At 44.5% G+C, this 18,734-nt stretch overlaps 1 protein-coding gene across 3 annotated transcripts in view; it reads right to left on the reverse strand.

Annotated features, from left to right (window-relative positions):
* LOC135507985 (neuronal PAS domain-containing protein 3-like) overlaps positions 1-18,734 on the reverse strand; it is a 391,626-nt gene that overhangs the window by 33,376 nt on the left and 339,516 nt on the right. For all 3 annotated transcript variants that reach the window (XM_064927840.1, XM_064927839.1, XM_064927841.1), the window contains one exon: positions 17,750-17,927. In XM_064927840.1, the coding sequence (XP_064783912.1) occupies positions 17,750-17,927 (178 nt within the window). The remainder of the gene's footprint in view (positions 1-17,749; positions 17,928-18,734) is intronic.

Below are 18,734 nucleotides of genomic sequence, written 5' to 3' on the forward strand. Positions count from 1 at the left end.
TCTCAAATTGACATAAATCCCTTCAAATTCATGTATTATTCCAATCAGGGAGCTACAGCCATTTGGTCCATCAACGTGAATAAAAAACAGGGGTCTTGTTGACTAACAAACAATCATTTCTATTGGGTCTATTAAAATGTAAAAGGCTAAATCAGAAGCTTGACAAAAGAGTTTGTCATAAAAAGAACTGAAGATGAATGTTAATCTCTTCAACATCAAGTTTTCAGATTCCCAGCCCGCATGTCAGACCAGACTTCATAGAGACCTTCCATACACTGATTATGGTTATCCCAACCACAAATACAGTACCAGTCAAAAGTTTGGACACACCTACTCATTCAAGGGTTTTTCTTTATTTTTACTATTTTCGACACTGCAGAATAATAGTGAAGACATCACAACTATGAAATAACACATGTGGAATCATGTAGTAACCAAAAAAGTGTTAAACAAATCAAAATATATTTTATATTTGAGACTCTTCAAAGTAGCCACACTTTGCCTTTGATGACAGCTCTGCACACTCTTGGCATTCTCTCAACCAGCTTCATGAGGTAGTCACCTGGAATGCATTTCAATGAACAGGTGTGCCTTGTTAACAATTTATTTGTGGAATTCTTTTCCTTCTTAATAATGCATTTGAGCCAATCAGTTGTGTTGTGACAGGGTAAGGGGTATACAGAAGATAGCCCTATTGGTCCAAGACCAAGTCCATTTATGGCAAGAACAGCTCAAAAAAGCAAAGAGAAACAAAAGTCCATCATGAAGGTTAGTCAATACGGAAAATTTCAAGAACTTTGAAAGTTTCAAGTGCAGTCGCAAAAACCATCAAGCGCTATAAAGAAACTGGCTCTCATGAGGACCGCCACAGGAAAGGAAGACGCAGAGTTACCTCTGCTGCAGAGGATAAGGTCATTAGAGCCTCAGAAATTGCAGCTCAAATAAATGCTTCACAGAGTTGAAGTAACAGACACATCTCAACATGAACTGTTCTTCACTGTGTGAAGCAGTGGTAGAGCAATGGCGCCGGAGAAGAAAGCTGATGTTTTACGTGTCCCCAACCGATTGTTTTTTTTGTTGTTGTATTTTTACCCCCTTTTCTCCCCAATTTCGTGGTATCCAATTGTTTTAGTAGCTACTATCTTGTCTCATCGCTACAACTCCCATAAGGGCTCGGGAGAGACGAAGGTTGAAAGTCATGCGTCCTCCGATACACAACCCAACCAAGCTGCACTGCTTTCTCGGGAACAGGCCCAGATCGATTTTTTATTTTTTTTAACCTTTATTTTACTAGGCAAGTCAGTTAAGAACAAATTCTTATTTTCAATGACGGCCTAGGAACAGTGGGTTAACTGCCTGTTCTGGGGCAGAACGACAGATTTTGTACCTTGTCAGCTCGGGGATTTGAACTTGCAACCTTTCGGTTACTAGTCCAATGCTCTAACCACTAGGCTACACTGCCGCCCCAATCCCTGTCATTTGCGCGAAGAGGAGGTGGAGAAAAAGGGGCCAGAGGGCGGGCTGCCTTCTGAGAATTCGTAGGCGATCGAATAAACCTCCACTTCCTTCCATTCTGCAAGCAAACGTACAATCTTTGGAGAATAAAATAGATGACCTACGCGGAAGATTAAACTACCAATGGGACATTCAAAACTGTAATATCTTATGCTTCACAGAGTCGTGGCTGAACGACAACACTATCAACATACAGCTGGATGGTTATACGCTGGACCAGCCGGATAGAACAGCGGCGTCTAGTAAGACAAGGGGCGGCGGACTATGTCTTTTTGTAAACAACAGCTGGTGCACGATATCTAAGAAAGTCTCAAGCTATTGCTTGCCTGAGTTAGAGTATCTCATGATAAGCTGCAGACCACACTATCTACCTAGAGAGTTTTCATCTGTATTTTTGTAGCTGTTTACATTCTACCACAGACAGAGGCTGGCACTAAGACAGCATTGAATGAGCTGTATTCCAGCATAAGCAAACAAGAAAACGCTCACACAGAGGCGGCATAATTATATCCTCCTGATTCCTGCTAACAAGCAAAAATTTAAGCAGGAAGCACCAGTGACTGTATCAATAAAGAAGTGGTCAGATGAAGCAGATGCTAAGCTACGGGACTGTTTTGCTAGCACAGACTGGATTATGTTCCGGGATTCCTCCGATGACATTGAGGAATACACCACATCAGTCATTGGCCTCATCAATAAGTGCATCGATGATGTTGTCCCCATAGTGACAGTACGTACATAACCCAACCAGAAGCCATGGATTATAGGCAACATCCGCACTGAGCTAAAGGCTAGAGCTGCCGCTTTCAAGGAGCGGGACTCTAACCCAGAAGCTTATAAGAAATCCCGCTATGCACTCCGACGGACCAACAAACAGACAAAGCGTCAATACAGGACTAAGATCGAATCGTACTACACCGGCTCTGATGCTCGTCGGATGTGGCAGGGCTTGCAAACTATTACAGACTATAAAGGGAAGCACAGTTGAGAGTGTACTGCGGGCATGCGCTGACCAACTGGCAAAGTGTCTTCACTGACATTTTCAACCTCTCCCTGTCCGAGTCTGTAATACCAACATGTTTTAAGCCGGTGCCCAAGAACACTAAGGTAACCTGCCTAAATGAAGACCGACCCGAAGCACTCACGTCTGTAGCCATGAAGTACTTTGAAAGGCTGGTCATGGCTCACATCAACACCATTATCCCAGAAACCCTAGATCCACTCCATTTTGCATACCGCCCCAACAGATCCACAGATGATGCAATCTCTATTGCCCTTCACACTGCCCTTTCCCACCTGGACAAAAGGAACACCTATGTGAGAATGATATTCATTGAATACAGCTTGGCGTTCAACACCATAGTGCCCTCAAAGCTCATCAATAAACTAAGGACTCTGGGACTAAACACCTCCTTCTGCAACTGGATGCTGGACTTCCTAACGGGCCTCCCCCAGGTGGTAAGGGTAGGTAACAACACATCCGCCAAGCTGATCCTCAACACAGGGGCCCCTCAGGGGTGCGTGCTCAGTTCCCTCCTGTACATCCTGTTCACTCATGGCTGCACGGCCAGGCACAACTCCAACACCATCATTAAGTTTGCCAATGACACAACAGTGGTAGACAGTTGTGAATAGGGCACGACAAAACCTATTCCACCTCAGGAGACTGAAAAGATTTGGTATGAGTCCTCAGATCCTCAAAAGGTTCTACAGCTGCACCATCGAGAGCATCCTGACTGGTTGCATCACTGCCTGGTATAAAACTGCTCGGCCTCCGACCGCAAGGCTCTACAGAGGGTCGTGCGAATGGACCAGTACATCACTGGGGCCAAGCTTCCTGCCATCCATGACCTCTATACAGGGCGGTGTCAGAGGAAGGCCCTAAAAATTGTCAAAGACTCCAGCCACCCTAGTCATAGACTGTTCTCTCTGCTACTGCACGGCAAGAGGTACCCGAGTGCCAAGTCTAGGTCCAAGAGGCTTCTAAACAGATTCTACCCACAAGCCATGAGACTGCTGAACATCTAATCGAATGGCTACCCAGACTAGTTGCATTGCCCCCACCCCCTCTTTTACACAGCTGCTACTCTGTTATTATCATCTATACATAATCACTTTAATAACTTTACCTACATGTACATATTACCTCAACTAACCGGTGCCCCAGCACATTGACTCTGTACCGGTACCCCCCTGTATATAGTCTCGCTATTGTTATAAATTTGAGATTTTTGGTTCCAACCGCCATGTCTTTGTGAGACGCAGAGTAGGTAAATGGATGATATCCACATGTGTGGTTCCTGCTGTGAAGCATGGAGGAGGAGGAGTTGTGATGGTGCTTTGCTGGCGACACTGTCAGTGATTTATTTAGAATTCAAGGCACATTTAACCAGTGTGGCTACCAAAGCATTCTGCAGTGATACACCATCCCATCTGGTTTGCGCTTAGTGGGACTATCATTTATTTTCAGCAGGACAATGACCCAACACACCTCCAGACTGTGTAAGGGCTATTTGACCAAGAAGGATAGATAGAGTGCTGCATCAGATGACCTGGCCACCACAATCACCTGACCTCAATTCAATTGAGATGGTTTGAGATGAGTTGAACAGCAGAGTGAAGGAAAGTCAGCTCAACTTTTCCAAGACTGTTGGAAAAGCATTCCAGGTGAAGCTGGTTGAGAGAATGCCAAGCGTGTGCAAAGCTGTCATCAAGGCAAAGGGTAGCTACTTTGAGGAATCTAAAATCTTAAAATCTATTTTTATATAATAACACTTTTTTGGTTTCTACATGATTCCATATGTGTTATTTCATAGTTTGTATGTCTTCACTATTATTATACAAAGTAGAACATAGTAAATAATAAAGAAAAATCCTTGAATGAGTAGGTGTGTCCCAACTTTTGACTGGTACTGTATGTCCATCTAGACAAGATTCATGTTATTGTCCCTGAATGGACATTTGTCCAAGGGAGCTCCTCTCTGTCCTGTAACTGTAGAGCCATAGCCAGTGGTCAGATAACATGCTCCCCTAGACATCTCCAGCCTGCTACCCTGTGGGGGAGCACAGGACAGGGGAGCACGGGGCGATGTGACCCAGGCCCATCCATTATTAATATGGTAATGGAGGTGACGCGGTGATATGGCGGGCCAGTTGTTATCAGCTGCAGGTCACTGTAGCCCCATGTCCACGCTGCGTCCCAAACAGCACAATATTCCCTACATAGTGCACTACTTTGACAGTCAACACCAGATAAATGGCCTACTCTGTTCTTTTCTCATGACTTCGCCGTTTACGTGATTTGAAATGAAAGCGAGACGCTGAGGTGAGGGTGAGGTGGTGGGTGTCAGATTGAAAGCTAGATGGAGTAGATGAAGGTGTGTGTTTCTTCTTCCCTTATCATAACGGCCCACCCTGAATGTGACATAACAGTGCAGGGGGAGATGGTGGCGATGGGGAGGGTTGAGTGTGTCTTGTCATGGCTGCATTTAGGAGGTTGCTGGCCCGCTGCTAATCACAGGTAGCCTGGTTTAACCAGACTGAACGCAGTGCTCAACAGTGAAACATAGGGAAATTAGTTATGCCAGGCTAGATCTCAGGGAGTTCACTAGCGGGTTGGAGGAAGAGGTGAATGGATCAGACAGAGTAGATGTACAGGATGGAACTGGACGGAACTGGACGGAACAGGATGGAAGAGGATGGTACAGGACGGAACAGGACAGAACAGGACAGAACAGGACAGAAGAGGATGGAAACAGGACGGAACAGGACAGAACAGAACAGGACAGAATAGGATGGAAACAGGACGGGACAGGATGGAACTGGAAGGAACAGGATGGAAGAGGATGGTACAGGATGGAACAGAACAGAACAGGACGGAACAGGATGGTACAGGGCGGAACAGGACGAAACAGGATGGTACAGGGCGGAACAGGACGAAACAGGACAGAAGAGGATGGAAACAGGACGGGACAGGATGGAACTGGACAGAACAGGACGGTACAGGATGAAACAGGACAGAACAGGACGGAACAGGACAGAACAGGACAGAACAGGACGGAACAGGACAGAAGAGGATGGAAACAGGACGGAACAGGACAGAACAGGACGGAACAGGACAGAACAGGACAGAAGAGGATGGAAACAGGACGGGACAGGACGGAACAGGACAGAACAGGACGGAATGAGACGGAACAAGAACAGGACGGTACAGGGCGGTCAGGATGGAAGAGGACGGAACAGGACAGAACAGGATGGAACGAGACAGAACAAGAACAGGACAGTACAGGACGGTACAGGACGGTACAGGATGGAAGAGGATGGTACAGGATGGAAGAGGATGGTACAGGACGGTACAGGATGGTACAGGACGGAAGAGGATGGTACAGGACGGTACAGGATGGTACAGGACGGAAGAGGACGGTACAGGACAAAACAGGATGGAACAGGACAGAACAGGATGGAAAGGACGGAACAGCAATAACACTTGTCAAAGACAACTAATGAACATGGGGATGAGAAGATAAACAGAGACAGGGCTACTTACTGTGTAGTGCCTAGTACAGCACTGACTCCAGCATATGAAAGACATAGCGATAGCCAGGGATTTGTATTTATTTATGATTGCGAACATGAAACCGTTCTGAAAACTGGTTTGCTCATTGCCAGTCGTTTAAGTTAATCAATGTTGTGCTGCCGAGGAAACATATAATCACGCGGGATAGTGGACTGGACTTCACTCTTGAGTGATTCAGAATGAGAATAAATAGGTGAAGCCTTGAGCTGCAGATGGTCGGTCTATTGGTGTGATAATAGATACAAAAAAAGCACAAGGGATGTATTAGAAAGGAAATCGTATTCGTCTTTATCTAAAAAAAAAAACGAAAAAACATGAAAATGCACTTTATGAATCGACGGACGCTAATGACAGTCTAATCAAGTTGATAGAATTTGGCATATCATTTTAGCCTTCCCCTCTTCCTATCCGCCCGCCGCCCCTCCCCAGTCAAAGTCCTTTTCTTTAATCAAGTTGCAGGAGAGACAGAGAGCGCTTGGCACTGGGGGTTCGGAGGTTGCAGATGGCTGCTATACTCCAAAATGTTCAAGCTTGACTGACCCATTTCATCAGCTCTGTCAAAGCCTTGCACTGATACATGTTGACAACATTTAATCTTAAAAATGGAAAGAAATGAATTAATATGCAAATTCCATCAGCTTTGTAATAAAAATGTCCTTGAAAAAACGGAGAACCCCACCCCAGAGGAATAGTGTGAATTATCCCAGCTCCGTTGTTCTATAAGTTAGTCTGAGGTACACAAGTCCACCAGGAAATCAGTGCGGATCTGACTGGGAAATAATTATGATGGAAGAACAAAACACTAGCAGGTTGAATAAATGGAACAACATGGGAAAAGGCCTGCTACTCTTTGTTATTCACTTTGAATTAATAGGATTAGTTTCCCTTTCAGATCCATATACACCTAAAAATCAACACCTCCCTATCACACCAAGGTGTGTTTGTGTGTGTGTGTGTGTGTGTGTGTGTGTGTGTGTGTGTGTGTGTGTGTGTGTGTGTGTGTGTGTGCGTGCGTGCATGCGTGAGAGAGAATGTGTTGTACGCATACAATTAAAATTTTAGGCAAGTGCACGGAGGACACTGTGGGGAAAAAGAGACATTTTCTCATTCTTCATGAGCTGCAATAGTCTACGGGGACAGAATCTTACAAGACAAAGATTACCCACACAAAAGAAGCAGGTGGCTACAGCCAGTTCTCAAGTGGAATTAGCTGAACTATGGGACCTAATTATCTGTGGAGAACCAACGTATAACGAAGGAGAGAAACTTGACTGTTTGAAGGACAAATGATTAATTAAAAAGAACACCTCTCCTAAATTCTGATCTGTGGACAAACGAACGGGTGTCGGCTAAACCCTCAGTGGAATGCCAACCATTGACTAACACACTAATAACATTTACCGGGCTATGTCTGTATGGCTGATAACTAGCAAATGAAGCCAGTGGCAAAGTAGACAAAGACATGTATTTCCAAGGTCACCGCGACCTTGTTAACTAGAATATAAACAGAGAAGCTATCACACAACATCATTCTAACAGTTGTCTACTCCCAAAAGATCCCTTGTCTCGTTACATTTTCGCAACTGTCTTTTAGTCCGCGTTTTACCATGACATTATTGTAGATCTCGCTTCTTTATACTTCACTATGCAGGTAAGGCTAGCGAGATCGTCGGTTTTCTGTCGTTAAATGCGATTTTTCTTCTCACAGAACAGACAGATGTGTATTAGCAATGTGTGTTTGTGTTCGACACTCTTTGCTCCATGCCTTCGCTCCCTACTTTTAATGGGCCTTTGAAGACTACCACGATTAAGGTAGAAGACAAAGACAGGATGAAGGGGAAGACAGTAGGGTCCTGCATCCCAAATGGCAACCTATTCCTTATATAGTACACTACTTTTGACCAGGACCTATAGGGTGCCATTTGAGACGTAAGGGGTGTTGAGCGCTAGCAAGCTGGCACACAAACCTGGCCCTATATTTTATTTAAGACACAGTACATCATCACAGGAGTCCTATAGGAACAGACTCTCCACACCTTCATGCAATTATGAATATTGACATCCCATGTAGATACTGTCAGTCTCTTTGACGGAAGATATTCAGATTCCATTAGATAAAGAGTAGCTTTGAAATCATTTCTACCCTATTAAAATAGGATTTGAATTTGCCAACTGTCTGATAACAAATGAAATGCAAACTGCCTGAGAATTGGATTGTATGTTAACACGGAATACATTTTTGTGCACCACACAAGATAATCGTATGATTATACCAAACTGCTGTGGCTCCCTTGACACTTTACTCTGGGTTTGAGCCTTCAGGTGCAGATTTTATACACTGTATGAGTGTGAAGAAATCAAATACAAAATACCCGTACTAAACATAATTGCTAAACATAAACTAAAAGTCATTCTAACCTAAAGTGTTGCAGTTTCAGTGCTCACAACACAGTCATTTTTATGGAAGAAATAGCTAGTACTCTTTTAACATGTCATTGACACGTTTAAAAACCCCATCTCTGTTTTAAGAGGGCCACTCGTTGCCTCTGTCCTCTCAACAATAGAACAAGCTTTTCCCTCCCCCACACTCCCTCCCCCTTACACACCCCTCCACACCCTCTCTCTACTAAGCCCTCTCCCTTTCCCCCTCTCTCTCCCTCTCCCCACTCTCTTTCTTAACCCCTATCTCATTCTCTCTGTCACCCACTCTTTTAACCCCCCTCTCCTTCTCTCTCCTCCAAACTCTCACTTCTTCTCCCACCCTGCAACAGCTCCCGGCCAGCCCTGGAAGATCAGAGCAGCTGTAAAATAATGAAAAATGTGCCATCCTTGTGGGACATTACTTGTGCACACACACCTCAGCCCAGGCATTCATCATTCGCCAGGTATTGTCAGTGAAAGTTTAATTGCATAAACACTCTGTAACTGTCCTGTCATATTTCTTGTCAGCCTGGATTCTCTCTCTGGGCTCACTATCTCACAAAACTATAATTGAATTGCTACCGAATCACACCGATGCTGACGGGAGGAGGGGAACCTTATGAATAGAATTTGTTTCCTATCAGCAGGTTTGACAAATTGTGTCACGAGGAAGAGCAGAAGCGATAATTTCCCAGTTTATTGGGAGTAGACCCGTTTGCTGTTTGTTGTTATCTACTACCGGCTCTTATAAGCACCTAGTTAAACAAAAGTATATATATATGAAATTTAGGCCCAACAAAAAGCAATTCAGCTCTGAGAGAGGGCAGTCTAAATAGCGCACAAAGCTGCAAATAAGGCCATTATTTACTCCTGCGAATGATCTAAAAGATGTATTTAAAAGGGAGGAAAGTCAGATTGCAGCAGCAGTTCCTTTTCTATGAATAAATGCCTGAGAAACACAGTGACCCATCTTGCCTATAAGAGCTCAACAGAATACCAACGCATTCCTACCCAGTTCGAGTCATTCAGACATCCCAATATTTCATGTCTGATAAGTTAACACTCCCCGTGTACAATTGTAGAAGGCCGTTAATTTGTGAGCGATGAGTCTTTGGCGGAGTCGGACAATATGACTGTTATTTGTTTGCGTTTTCTGTCAACACGCTTGGTCTTTGATATTCCACCCTCTGCGATATTCAAAGGGACATGGTTTGTCATTTCCACAAAAAAATAACTCAATTGCTTTTTTTTTTTTAAACAGAGCGACTGCAATGGCTACTATTTTCTATTCCCTTTCTCTTCCCGAAGGGAAAGTCTAAAAACCCCTCTGTCTTGCCAGGTTACTATTTCTCTGACCGCGTATTTCTCTTATACAGAGTGATCCATTGACAATACATTAACCAATGCAGACTGTTCAGATTACACAATAAAGCTCTGTCTACATATGAAGACAAAAATACAATATATAAACAAGAGGGTCCCCATTCTCAACCATGTATTATTATTCTCCATCGCTTAACATCAGAGAGCTGAACTCCAAAGTGGCTTTTCCTCCTGTGTGAGAACATGTGGCAGCTTTATCAAAAGCCTTTCCCACAAAGCACTGCAGCACTCTCTCTACACTGCATGGGAACAGAGCAGTGTGGTAATGCCTCCCTACTACACTAGGCTGATAAAAAAAGCCTTTTCTGACAACCTTATCAGCCAAATAAGCTTAAATAAAACTGGCTTCTAATAGTCTGGAGACTGCTTGATCCTGCCTCTGTCTTTCAAAGCTCTGATGCCTTCCTCCTCCAGTGATCTTGTACTTTCAACGTGACAGAATTTTCAATCTTTTAGGCCGGCTAAGCTGTCATTAGTTTCTTTGTTCCTCTTTAGGGATTGTTTTGCGTATGTAGGCGCCGAGCCCGAGCGGTGTGATAGCGCCTGGGAGCAGCTCGGGGTACTAGGAGGAGCGATGATGGAAATGCACAGGCTTTACAGAAGCATTGATAAAGTCTGTTTAGTAATGTGGGAAGGGCTTTTTAAGGGGTTACAGCAGAAGCCATTGTCTTCATGTGTACAGTCAACTAGCTGCCAGCGGTGTGCGTTGTACACAGACGGACTCTAGATAATACTACATAATTGGCTGCACCTGCAACCTGAATAATTACACTACAAAGTGGTTGAGATGTCAGCTTTCAGACGAATCCTGTTCGAAGGCTTTCCTTGTCTGACATTGATCTGCATTAAGAACAAATATGTATAACTGAGCGCAGTCACAGCCAACTGTAAGTGACAGAATTTATATGAAAAGTGTAAGAGGCACAGCGGGGACAATGGCCTTGTTGAAGGGGGTTCATTTGATAGATAACACAAGCAAGAACAACACTCATAATTCATCAATACACACTGGTTTCATATCTACAAGTGGGGTCTATGAATAAAGTCTGGGTGAAAACTACAGCTATAAGCATAACAGAAAATACAATATACTCAGTGCTTTGTAAGGAAAAATACAGCAAGCAGTGAATCATTTTATCAAAGACTCGCTGCCACACGAAGGCTAGCCATGATTGATGGGTATTTTGATTTATTAAACATTTTAAATCAAGTTATGCTTTAGCAAGAGGCTTAATTTAAGGCTAAAGTTAGAGCCCTGGGATAAATGAACACATCAGATGATTAAAAAACATTTGTCTTAGCGATCGAGGAGCCAGGTAGGCCTTTATTTACGATGCCGAGTTCATCAACACCCACACTGATGCTTTGACAGAGAATCTATCTGATGGACTGATATGTACTTTCATCATTCTAAGGTAACTTATGGTTTTTCCCCCCTGCAGCAGAAAATCAAGGGACTATATTACGACTTTTACCCTGTTAGGAGCTTTATGAGTTTTGAATTAGGATACCAAGACAGGTAAATCATTCACAGAAATCACACAGTACAAGCTTTGTTTAAACAACCACTAATCTCAATTCATATAGGTAGCTATATTTATTTATATATAGGAAAACCAATACTTTCAATACTACATGCAATCTCAGTCACACTTACAGTAGTAAAGACAATAGCGAGATCTTTTTTGTAGGTTGTTTGCAATTCCTTCTGACTTAATTCTGGAAATTGCTACTGTGTTTATTTCATAAATAAAATAATATATTTCAATACAAATTATCCTGCTCTCTTGACCTTAAGTTTGTTGGAATTACCACGGCAGGAAGTGGGATCCCCTAAGGGACTTTCTTTATAATAATAAAGAAAAAGAGTTGCTCTGAACTCAATGCCACAGCACAGTCCACTACTGTGTCCCAAATGGAACCCTATTCCCTATTTAGTGCACTGCTTTTGACCAGGGCCCATGTAGGCAATAGGGGACCATTTGGGATGGAGACCACATCTCACAGTCACAGGAAACTAGCATAAATCCCACTTCCTATCTCCTTATTGAAAATAACCGACATGAAAATCAAACGCTAAATCCATAAATCTTTGTCACAGGCATGTTTCAAATAATAAATATTGGACAGCAAATATCATATTTCCTGGTGAGTACACAAGACGCAACACATTTCCTTATTTCCATTGGCATTTCCATTCTAAGCAACATAAGCTCTGTCTGCTTTGTCGACGGACTGTTTCTATAGATAAAAGAAAGAGAAGGGGGGCATCACAACAAAGACTGATGTTTATTTAATTGAATATATCCTCGTATTGACAGAGACAGATGAACAAAACACTTGGATTTGCATTCCTAATCAGAGGGAGACGTGAGGGAGAATAAACCGAAGCTGGTTGATGTTGCAAGACAGGGCTGGAATGAACTGGAACGGGATCCACTGTCACCAGCCACCAGTTACAGTATTCACCGTCACAACATGCCATGTTAAACCCTTCACAACAATTGTGAACATACACATCTGTGAAATGTACACTCCACATATAGCCTGTACAATATGACTGCATGGTATTGCCTTGCTGCCCACACCACCAAAGAACAATATGGACTCTGAGCTACAAGACATCTAAAAGAGAGCAATTTCACCAGCAGACTATAAATGAGGCAGGACGGCGGTATGGTAGATACAAATCTGTGACAGCTGCCCCTGTGTAAGAGTATCACATCTGAGCACACATGACCCCAACACAGCCAACCTGCCACCCTATCCAACCAGCCTCTATACACGACTCCAACACAGCCAACCTGGCTGCATATCAGCCCCTGGACCTCTCTGAAGACTTCCTCTCTGGCTGACTGTGGCCAGGAGCGACAGTGAGAGAGGGTGAGTGTGTGTGTGTGTGTGCGTGCGCGCGTGTGTCTGCGCTCTTTATAAACAGCTCCAGCAGGTCTATCAGCCAGGAGGAGAGCCTGGCCTAACTCAACCACCCTCCTACACCCCCACCCTTCCTCCAGCAGGTCTATCAGCCAGGAGGAGAGCCTGGCCTAACTCAACCACCCTCCTACACCCCCACCCTTCCTCCAGCTGGACCAGAGAAGACGCTAGCTCCTGTCCCGTCCTCTCCTCTCCTCTCCTCTCCTCTCCTCTCCTCTCCTCTCCTCTCCCCTCCTCTACCCTCATCTCCTCTCCTCTCCTCTCCTCTCCTCTACCCTCCTCTCCTCTCCTCTCCTCTACCCTCCTCTCCTCTCCTCTACCCTCCTCTCCTCTCCTCTCCTCTCCTCTCCTCTCCTCTCCTCTCCTCTACCCTCCTCTCCTCTACCCTCCTCTCCTCTACCCTCCTCTCCTCTCCTCTACCCTCCTCTCCTCTCCTCTACCCTCCTCTCCTCTCCTCTCCTCTCCTCTCCTCTCCTCTCCTCTCCTCTCCTCTCCTCTCCTCTCCTCTCCTCTCCTCTCCTCTCCTCTCCTCTCCTCTCCTCTCCTCTCCTCTACCCTCCTCTCCTCTACCCTCCTCTCCCATCCTCTCCTGGCTAACATTAATTCACAAGAACAGGTGGAGGTCATTGTTTCCTTCCTCTCCTATTTCCCAGGACAATAGCTGGGGCTGGGGATAATTCAAACACACGTGCACGCACACACACACACACACACGCACACACACACACACACACACACACACACACACACACACACACACACACACACACACACACACGCACGCACGCACGCACGCACGCACGCACGCACGCACGCACGCACACACACACACACACACACACACACACACACACACACACACACACACACACACACACACACACACACACACACACACACACAGAGCAGATCTCTGTAGTCAAATAATATTCTCAATTATACATATCACTTCAGAAGTTTGATTTCAACCTACATGATATTAAAATCTTTATCTATGAGAGATATTCACGTGGAGGATGAGGAGATCTTATGTCGTCAGTCAACTCTTCCATTACCTTTTTTCATGCCCTATTGTAAACAGAACATCCACTTCCTCTAGTCTTAGTTAAAAAAGTCATTAGAAAAGTCTACTAATAATAGTCTCTGATTGCTCATTATGTACTCTGAAAAATCCAATTAAAGTAGGAGAGCACGCCCGTTTTTAAAATGGCTAATTCTTGCTTTAGTATAATAATTTTGTGATATAATAATTGCACCGTACTTAGTCTTTCTTTGTTAAAGTGGTTTTATTTAATTAATTGAAGCACATTTGCAAATCCATAATAAAAGTGTGAATTTGAATTTGCACAATCAGTGCATGTCTATGGAGTTTTCTGACAGATATTTTTCCACACATACCAAGGTGGAGAACCCTGCCCTCGACTCAGTCCCTCACACCGGGTGTGTGTGTTTGTGTGTGTGAGAGGGGGTTGCTCTGGCTTGTCAAGGGTAGATTCTGGGGCTTTTGGCAAAGAGCTTTATTTGCATTTCAAATGTCACACGCAGCAGACACCTGTTAAAGGCTAGAGGAGGTTCCACACAAATCAAAGGTCTAACCTACTGGGATAGGAGTTCACCAGGTCCACGCACACACACACATACTCGCACACACACACTGCCCAGCGCATATACACACACTGCCTAACACATACAGTATACACAAAACACTGTCCAACACATACACCCCAGCCCATCCGGCACGACTGCCCACAGCTCCACAGCCACTCTATCTTTTGAGAAACTAATGATAATTGTCCTTTACATGATGTAAAATGTAGATGACAATAACTTTGGCAACTTCCTAATTATGATAAATGTGTACAATTACACAGAATTATTCACATTCAGTGTACTAATAGCATAATTAGCAACAATAATCAAGGACTTATGATCCTTACATAAGTCAATGCCTTGGACAATTAAGACTGTTGTGACACATAATGAACTATTTATGTCAATTAGTTTTCTTTTTACACCTAAATGAACAGAATATTGTTGAACTCATTTGAATGACGTCGGACTGAACTGCACTACCTTGACTGTACACAGCTCCCTGTGGTAAGAATAGAAGATAGAATACAAAATGCTGTTGTTAATGCGAGAGCTCCGCTTCCCACATATGAAGTTAAGAAGTCAAACTTAATTACGTCTCCTCCTTAGACAGTGGCGTAAACGCTCCAAAACATTCATATGGAGAGACATGCTACATAGGATGGTTGTGGGGGAACATTACTTGGGAGTTCAAATGAATACCAATCAATAAATGACTCCCGAGTGTGACCTGAGGAAGACTGATGGATAGAAATGTATTGAAAAAGAAGTTGTCATTTGTGCCTCTCCGGAATCTCAGTGTAAACAAACAAACAAAGCTATGCTTTGATTGGGCCAAAATACTTCATGTGCATTTGTATGTAGCAACACTACAACTATTGAAAACGATTTTATACTGGCATCGTAAAAGGCAAAACTGTTGTATATTTATTAACCCATATTGTCGTCTTGATTGGGTGAAATATTCAATGACCTCTATTCCCTTACTGCAATCTTTACTCAGAAAATGACCCCCCCCCCCCAAATAATTCTTCATATAATACAAATAGAAGAAAAACCGAGAGATCGCTTGTTAGAAACCCAGAGCCGACTAGGTTAAAAAAATATCTGTCGATGTGCCCTTGAGCAGGGCACTTCACCCTCAAATGTAAATAATCACATCGCTAGTGCATCCCGCTCCACTCTCATACTTAACAAAGAAACCTTGTTGACAAACACCCAGGATTACTATTTCCAAGAAAAAGACTGTCTGCTCAGACACGCACACACACCCCACTCACAGCTTTATTACCAAGCTGACACGCCCTTGAGAGGAGAAGGGGGAGGAATCCCAGTCTGCTGCATGTATGCAAAATAGACTGTTGATAACACTATTATATCCTGCAGGTATGGCTGGGGAAGAAGATGTGACATCCCTGTTGGTGGAGCTGAGAGAGGATGTACAACAGGCGCTCTGTGGTGGAGTTGTGTGTATGTGTGTGTGTGTGTGTGTGTGTGTGTGTGTGTGTGTGTGTGTGTGTGTGTGTGTGTGTGTGTGTGTGTGTGTGTGTGTGTGTGTGTGTGTGTGTGTGTGTGTGTGTGTGTGTGGGTGGGGGGTCGCTGTCTGTGTGTGTGTTTACGGGTAAAGTGGGAGGTGACAAGAGGATGGAAAAACCTGGCATTCCCTTAAACACTGCCCGCTTTCTCTTTCACTTGGCTGCCAGAGAGAGAGAGGAGAGAGAGAGAGAGAAAGAAAGAGAAAGAGACAGAGAGCGAGAGAGAAAAAGGAGAAAAGGACAGGAAGTGTTGGAGGTGGGAAAGTGTTGGGTGCCCTTTTTCTGTTCCTACAGCCCATTCATAATGAGTCCCTGTGTACACAAATAAATCTCAATGTCAGGAGCCCTAACGCTCATTAGATACCCTCTTTATTTTTTTCTCTCTCTCTCCTCGCCAAAGAAATGAACATTGGAAAGCACTCCTACACAGTCTCTCCCTCTCCTCTCTTCTTCCGCTGCTCTGCCAGTGTGAAATATCTCCTGCCGGGGAAAAAAGGCACGAAAAGGACAAAACCACAAATGTGGAACTTCAATTAATTTAAAGCCCCAATCAGCAAAGAATAAATCCTTCGCAGATCTAATTACTGAGTCTCTCCGAAGACCCGGGCCGACCAGCCAATCTTCCTCCTGTTTGAACAGCTTGATGAACTAAGGGACTGATGGATATCAAGTCATTTTGTTTAATTTATAAATGGATTTTCCCCTAATACTTAAATTATCATCAGTACAACACAATGAAAATGGGAACATTTGGAAGGCAAAGCCTATAACAGGCCTGAAAAGAATCCCAATGAGGAATGTCACCTCTTTTCATTCCTTCTATACAATTCCTTCTCTAATTAAATTGGGGAAGGAGGCAGGGTGGGTAAGCTTGCGTTACAGTACGGCTGGGCTTCACAGTCTCTCTCTCCACTGTCCCTGTGAGGATCTAGGGCATTGCTGGAGACACTCATCAGACGTATCATGTCACACACACACCCTTCATAACAGAAGCCCACCACAGACTGGTCTGAGTGTGAGTCAACAGCCAAATTAATCTACTGTTGTTCTTACTTGACACTACAAGGATAAAATGCGGCAACTCAGTACTGACATGGTCTAAACTGTCTGTACTCTATTGTAAAAACAATAACAAAATCAGGTATGCCAGCCAAACACCCAAACTCATAATAGCTTTTCAAATAACCAAAGTAAAGCAATTACAAAACAGCATAAAAATGCCAAAAGCTCTCCCTTTTGAAACCATGTTGAAGATGGCACATTTCGTTCTAATGTTAACACCAATCAGTTTTTTCATTAAAAGCCACCCCATCCCCCTCTACACTGTCTCCCTCATCTCCCACCCCATCCCCCTGTCTCCTATCCATCCCCAACTCTTCCCCTCTCCCACTCCCCCCACCATCTCCCACCCCATCCCCCTGTCTCCTATCCATCCCCAACTCTCCCACTCCCCCCACCATCTCCCACCCCATCCCCCTGTATCCTATCCATCCCCAACTCTCCCACTCCCCCCACCATCTCCCACCCCATCCCCCTGTCTCCTATCCATCCCCAACTCTCCCACTCCCACCCCATCCCCCTGTATCCTATCCATCCCCAACTCTCCCACTCCCACCACCATCTCCCACCCGGTCCTCCTGTCTCCTATCCATCCACAACTCTTCCCCTCTCCCACTCCCCCACCATCTCCCACCCATCCCCAACTCTCCCCCTCTCCCACTCCCCCCACCATCTCCCATCCATCTGCCTCCCTCTCCTCCCCCTTTGCCCGCGGCGGGTGCCCTGTAAAGCCCACCTGGCTCGGGGGTCTCTGCGTGTGAGGAGGAGGAGGCAGAGCTGGCGCCGTCCTCTGTGGCAGTGCCCTGAGAGAGGAGGCCTCGGCCTGGAGGCAGCTTCATGCCCAGCTGCTCTGCCATCTCAACGTGGTCGCCAGGGTGGACGTAGTCAAACACACTGCTGCCTGTCAGCTCCACCTGCAGGGAGGAAGACATGAACAGGGACTATTAGTATTTATGCAGCAACATCCCCCACACACACACATACATACACACAGATACTAACAGTCCAAAGTATGTTGTCTTGTTTTTACAACAGCCTTTACTCTCCCAATAGGCTGAACCTGTGTGTGTGTGTGTGTGTGTGTGTGTGTGTGTGTGTGTGTGTGTGTGTGTGTGTGTGTGTGTGTGTGTGTGTGTGTGTGTGTGTGTCTGTGTCTCCAGAGGTATACAGGATCCTGTAACAACACAATTCCCATTCCTAATTCTAACCCCCCTCCCAAAATTCGAACTTAACACCCATAGAAAATTACAAGCTGCTTTAGTTCTAAAATGAAATAAATGAAATCCCCTAACCTTTAAACACTCTCATTTACTAGGATGAAAACAGGATTTGCCATCGTTAATTGGGGATGACAAGGAAAACCAGCAGGCTGTTAATATGTCTCTGCCTCTAATACGAACCCCCTTCTTGAATATCCAATTGCATGGCGTTGGTATTTCCTTCAGTGTGTTTGTGTGTGTGTGTGTGTGTGTTGGTATTTCCTAAAGTGCGCTGGTGGTGTTTGGCCATGCAGCGCTCACTGATCAGGTTGGGCCTACTGGGACCAGAGGATTACATGGGAATAATCCCTTTAATGTCAAATCCCTTTAAGCAATTTAGTCCTTCATAAATTATCATCCCAAGCAGAAACAATGATTAAGAAGTGAAATGATACACCAATACCGTGAAGTGAACTTCCTGTTGTAGCTGTATGTGTTTACGATTTACAAGGTATTTGGCGT

The sequence above is a fragment of the Oncorhynchus masou genome, chromosome 21 (genome assembly GCF_036934945.1).
Source record: "Oncorhynchus masou masou isolate Uvic2021 chromosome 21, UVic_Omas_1.1, whole genome shotgun sequence".
NCBI classification, from domain to species: domain Eukaryota; kingdom Metazoa; phylum Chordata; class Actinopteri; order Salmoniformes; family Salmonidae; genus Oncorhynchus; species Oncorhynchus masou.